Source organism: Brienomyrus brachyistius, chromosome 8, assembly GCF_023856365.1.
Source record: "Brienomyrus brachyistius isolate T26 chromosome 8, BBRACH_0.4, whole genome shotgun sequence".
Lineage (NCBI taxonomy): Eukaryota > Metazoa > Chordata > Actinopteri > Osteoglossiformes > Mormyridae > Brienomyrus > Brienomyrus brachyistius.
In genome coordinates, this window is record NC_064540.1 from 19,873,857 (window position 1) to 19,880,294 (window position 6,438).

The window sequence follows — 6,438 nt, forward strand, 5'->3', positions numbered from 1 at the left end:
TAGGTGTTCGGCCCCCACCCCGCGCCTGCAGTCAGCCACGTGACTCGTCGAAACACGGTCAGAGTTGGGTCAGCGGTGGCTGAGGGCATTCGGGCTGGTTCTTCAGTCTGCAATTAGTTTTGTAATTGGGTCAGTAATATTTAGCAATTGGGTTGGGGGGGTGGGGGGGGATGTGCTGGTTCTTGTTCTGCCTGAGTTGAGTTTTTTCGTGGAGTTTCAGGTGGACATTGGTTAGCTCCTCCCACCTGTAGCACTGTGGCCCAGGAGGAGGGAGACACCCCCCCACCCCCGTCACTATCATTATGTATTACAGGACACCTACAATGCCAAAGGCTGTCAGCTTTTCCCTAAAGTTCAGGAATTTGAATATAGCTTAAGTACATACAATCACACTTAACAGGAATTATCCAGTTGGAGAATAGAAAGTTACTCACAATTTCTATCAGATTGCAGCAGTCGGATTAGCAGTTCGGAGTTTCTCTCATTCTCAGGTCATGCTAATGATATCTGCTGTATTCATACACATGAAGTTCATCACAGGCCCCTCTTGCAAAGGCTGAAATGGATCCCTTTGGAGTGGAGTAACCAAATCCCACACAGGCTTGGGAGAAAAGTCACTGCAGAACTAGGGTCAGATGTGAAACTGCGAGCCTGGACTTGCAGCAGAGTGAAAATTTGCCTGGGGGGTGGGGGGACACCAGAAGGCTGACAGAGTCAGCCTAACCTGGACCCTTTATTAAGTGGCAGGGTGCAAACATGGAGCCTCTGCTATTTCTCATAAGGCCGGCAGTACCGTCAGTCACCCTGCAAGTAGCTCACAGCGATAAAAGATAGATTTTTATTGTTTCCAAGTTATGAATGCAAGATTCCCCATTTACTATTTTTAATTCTGTGTAACGTTTTCTGAAAACATTGAACATGGTCTTAATGTTTATTGAAAGCAAGATGAGTCAGGAAAAAAAAAAACAATTCACCTCTGTTAAACCATGCTGAGCTTGTGTGCAAATGTGGTGCGTGAGCCAATCATAGGGGAGAAGAATGTCCAGTAGAGGCAAAAAAAAAATGCTGTCTTTGCAGGCACGATGTGGGCGTGCAGACTGCAGAGTCTAAAGTATCCATGAAGACCCCTCTGGGCATCTCTCGCCCTTCCCGTCAGTTCATCTTGAAAGAGTCTCCAGTCATCATAGCCACAAACTCTAGGGGGCAAATCAAACGTTTTATTAACTGCGCTGAAAAAAAAGGTCCGGGTTAAATTGGGCTATTAAGTTAAGGAGAAAGAAGCACTACCTAGGAGCAAATGGTTTATCTCACTTCCCATTGGTTAATTTATTGCATCCTGCTGGGTAAAACCAATGACACTGTACAATAATCCCAGTCACTGGGTTTCCATGCCTCATTTCTCCACCTATTGCTGAAATAGATGTTCTAAAGATCAAGATGGCAAACTCATCTGCCTTCATTACCTTCATAATCTATGGTTCCGTCGCCATCCTTATCGGCTTCCTTCATCATCTGCTCTGCCTCTTCAGCATTCAGGGGCTCCCCGGCATTCATCAGGACGTACCTGAAATGTCACCGAGAGCCAGTAACCAACCTGAATCATCCCTGGAAAAACACAGTACCCACCTGAGCCATTAGCCTCTCCACTGCTCTGTGTCCAAAACATTTGTCAGGTAGATATTATTAGCTCTGCTGTGCTGATGTAGCATCTGCTAATAGCCTCTTACCCACAGGCAAATGGTCCTTGGCTCATCGGAAAGGCTTATCGCAGTGTGGTCCATAGCCATCCGGCCATTAAACGCACTCTCAGCATCCCCAGCCCGATACAATGCGATCAATTATTAAACAATATGAGAGTGAAGACGTCCACTGACATACTTAAGTGTGTCCCACTCGATGTATCCCTTGGCCTCTTTGTCAAAAACTCTGAAAGCTGCCCGGAGTTCCTCGTCCTGGTTCTTGGTCCTTTCGTGGTACAGTGCCATTAGGCCCAAGAACCTTTCACAGTTGAAAATGCCTTTACCTGTAAAGGCAATACATATGCAAAGTTTGGACACACCTACCAATAGAAAGGTATATTTTATATAATTATAGAGATGTCACAACTGTAAAACATCATGGAATTATGCACTGACAAAAAAATGCATTAAAATATTAAAAATGATTCATTTGTTGGGGGGGGGGGGGTGTTCTTTGGATTGGGACTCGGAAAGCTACCGGTTCAAATCCCTTGGTCGGCAGAATGATCCCACCATTGGATCCTTGAGCAAGGCCCTTAACCCTATTTTCTCCTCCATGTCAGTTTCATGAGGTGGCCTCCTGGGATGATCTTCCAGCTGCCCTGGAGGAGGTCTCACATATGCTGAGCACTCATTGGCCGCTTTTCCTTCACTCTCTGGTCAAACTCCTCCAAAACCATTTCTATGGTGCTTTGGTCAGATAACCAGGTCATGTGACGTGACGCTCTATCATTCTCCTTTATAGGCAGCTTGGTGTGTTCAAACATTTGACTGGTGCTGTATATAGAATGATACTATGTATTCATAATGACAGAAACATTTTTGATCATTTATGTTGCTGCCTTCGGTGAGAGAGAATGGGGTTCAAGTCCTACCATAGTGCTGACTAACATGAACTCAGTTCAGCATACCTGGAAAAAAAATAATATGAATGTCTGGCAGAGTACTCCGTTTAATTGTGTTTGATATGCTACAGTACTTACTGTGCATTAATATCTTGTAAAGTTGATTTGACTGCATTTACGGTGCAGTCTTAACTAATTTAATGAGATCGATACAAATGTTTTATCAAACAGGCTACCATATCATGTGAACAAATGTGTTGCTTAATTTGGAGGTTGTATTATTTAGAGGAATTTACATATTATGCATTTCCGCTATGCAAAAGACCCTTCCGGAAAGGAAATGGTCCTGCCTTTTCTCCTCAAATAATCGTCCATCTTCCAACATCTTCCTCAGTACAGGGGCACTACCAGCCTGCAACTACACTCTTAGTTGGGATTTCAGTTCATTGCAGGGAACATACATGCATACACTCACAGTCACACTCTATTTAGAGACACGACTGCATGCTTTTCGACTGTGAGAGCAAATGCAAACGACAAAAGAAGTTCGTCCAAAGTCCACGCGCACAGAGTGAGGGCAGGTGTCGACCCCAAAACCTGTAGGTGCGAGTCACCTTCTCTCATCGAGTGATGGCTACCTTAAATTATGTTACCCCGCTTTTTGGTTCACATCCTCTTATTTAGTTCTCGTATATTGATTCGCGAGGCCATTAAATGATACACAATGTGGTCATTTGAAATGCGTGAAAAGTGATTCATGTAGTTCCCAATACAAGGTAAGTGTCCGGAAAGATGGTTAAAGTAAAGCCAGAACTGAAGTCTAACTGCATAAATATGACTGGCGCTTATGGATTTTAGAAGGTGGCTACATTATTATCCACTGTTCCTCCAACAAGAAGGCTTTCCCAGTGGCTCAGTGTGTAGTGTTGCATGGCTTTCTTTAACGGACTCCAGTTTCTTCCCACACTCCTAAGACATGTGATTAGGTGAACTGGAAACTCACTTGTGTGTGTGCCCTGTGACGAGTTGGCATCCTGCCTGTCGTATTCACCTGCCTTGTGACCTGCGCTTCCTGCGATGTGCTTCAGGCTCTCTGCAACCCTGGACTGGATAATTAGTTGAAGGATATTTCTCCGGATACCTAAGGCTTCACCAGTTTCAATCTACAAGTTTAGGGGTGACGGCTATTTTAAACATCACTGCAGGCAACAGTCACAGTCAATGGCAGTTGCTATAGTGACAGATTTCGCTTACATTACCACAACCATGTGTACGTTTAGGATCCAGAAGGGACTTATCATTATCATATGGTGATATTTTGCAAACAAGATATTAAATACTTAAAGAATTTCTCTTCTGTCAGTATGTTTTCAGAATTTGTCTCGTAGATGCATGTTACGCCCATACGTCATTCGTTCCGTGACTATAGATATATGTCTCTTTATATGCATCGATTTCGCTATGTGCTTGATTATGAGACATAGAAACATATGTCTATATATTTCGGTACGGGTTGGTTATATGTTGTCTATTCAGTTATAAGTTCGATGTGAGTTGGCTACATATTTGAACATGCTGATTTGTTGTAGTTTAATCGTTATTTTCCTTTTAAAGTACAACCTCCAGCTGTTCTGCTACACCACACTATACGGATTGCGTGTGATGTGACCTGAGCCCCCGTGGGGAAACGCACCGTCCTTGTCCACGTCTTTGGCCATTTGACTGAGCTCGCGCTTGGTGGGGTTGATCCCCATCAAGCTCATGAGGCGCTCCAGCTCCTGCGTCTTCACGTCCCCGTTGCCCTCCTCGTCGAACATCTCAAACACCCCTTTATACTCCGCGATCTGCTCTTGGGTCAAAGTGCTCGCCTACGAACCAAGACATCGGTATGTTCCTCTAAATATCACCAGAGAATGACATGCGGTTTAAATGTTTTTACATTGCCCTCCATGAATCGTGTATGTCACTATATGTATGTTTTGCGGATGACTGGCATCCTCTCCAAGATGGAAGGGTGTATTTGGAAATGTTGGCAAATATTAAAGTGAAAGTTCCATAATTAAGAAATAAATCAGTAGTCTGATTTTTAAAATTTCAAATAAATGACAGTTCGATTGTAAGCTGAGCAATAAGGTATAATTTGCACAGGTGCAAATACACAGGTAAGTTAAGGTTATCTGCGTGGTACGCTCAGCACGTAGTATTATGGTAATTAAAAAGCAATTATAAGAAAGTATCATACATTAACTAATCATTTTCTCTTCAAGTATTTAATTAGATATTGATTGCATTCATTTTGTTTATGAAGCATAAGTTATTCTCTGTAGAAATGCCTGCGTCTGCTATTCTGCTCTCATCAGGTGAAGACAAGTTGTGCAGCAAGTCAATTTTAAATCCTGGACAATCAAACAAAAAAGAAAATTAGCTGCATCAAGGACGTCGGACTGATGCCCATTTAGGGGGCACTGGATCTACCGCCGGGGGTCCGGTCGGCAAAATTCTAGCTACGGCCGGAAGCTGCATGCTTTTACATCTGCAAAATCCCCACGATTAAAACACTCTACTCGGATTATTAACTTTCGATCACTTGGTAACTTGTCAATCTTTGTGTTATATGTTGTATACAGCATATATTATATCATTACAAATAAATGCCCTTACAAAATGACTTTTTTACATAATTTGTAATATACCAAGATGCGGAGGTTTACAAAAAAAAACAAACATATATAAAATAAGGCAGCCCACTTACCATCTCGTCAGAGCCTCGGACTGCAATGACCTTCTACCAAAGCAGTGAATATCGGTCAGAAAGTAAACTTCTGTTGTGCATTTTGAGAGACTGACATTTCCCTATGGGGTTTTGTATCTGCATAAGCCTTTTATGGCATTTAGGCGCATGCGGTCCTATTTTTGGTGGAAATTGAATGGTGCTCTGCAGATGGACGTGTCGTCGTGGGGGTATCGCTGTCGTACCTTATGTGCCTCATCCCGCATCTTAAAAGAGTGAATGCGATGCGCTTGCTGGTTTTCACTACAACTCGTCAAGTGAAACGTCTATTAACAATGTTTTATACATATTATTGGCTATAACATCTTAATGGTGAATCGCATGCCATCTGAAAATGCCATCTGAAAATGTATTTAATAATAATAAAAAAAAAATCAAGGTTGAAACCAATAAAAAACTTCAGAGTTCAGGGTGCTTGTGTAACTTCAGCTGACAGCAGTTATTCTCCATATGAGTAATAATAAGCATTTCTGAAAAGTTTATAGACGCACACCAATATCACTATAACATATAAACTCCGATAGTTAATAAGAGACGTTATAACATAAACCCCCTTGGCTCAAGTGTACGTTCACCACAAAGTGTTTTCATTATCAGATGTTTGTGGATTACGGTAAACAACTACGGAACCCCCCTGAAGATGGATAAGTGCTCACAACTGCCCTACTCAACAGGTGCGCGTCTGTCCCATGTGAATCTCCGCGGCACAAATCACCTAATAAGGGACCAGGATGGTGTGCAAGCAGGTCCTGCAGGACGAGTGAGATACGCTTAAAGACAGGACTGCAAGTCTATATAGGAAGACTATCTCAGTTAGCAAAAAGGTCACCTTACAACAAAGCCAACCATATAAAGAGTTTATGAATGGTTTATAATCTGGTTGTTAATTAGGTTGTAACAGACCATTTTAAAAACAGTTATAACACAGTTTTCTTTTTATTAATGAGTTACTACCATTTACAAGTGACAAAAGGGAGCCTTGTTGTAAAGTAGTAGCGCAAAAGCATGCTGTATTTTATTTTATGTATTTTAGCCTACCAGGACATATATTCACGAATTTAGT

General features: G+C 42.3%; 1 protein-coding gene across 1 annotated transcript; it reads right to left on the reverse strand.

The window, feature by feature from the left end:
• Positions 1-980: 980 nt before the first annotated feature.
• LOC125747208 (calglandulin-like) lies at positions 981-5,656 on the reverse strand. The gene is made up of 6 exons (XM_049022133.1): positions 5,561-5,656; positions 5,337-5,369; positions 4,278-4,452; positions 1,879-2,023; positions 1,464-1,564; positions 981-1,196 (listed from the first exon to the last, which is right to left on the reverse strand). Exons 1-6 carry the CDS (start codon positions 5,579-5,581, stop codon positions 1,153-1,155), a joined length of 519 nt encoding a protein of 172 aa, XP_048878090.1. The 5' UTR covers positions 5,582-5,656; the 3' UTR covers positions 981-1,152.
• Between the last annotated feature and the right edge of the window lie 782 nt (positions 5,657-6,438).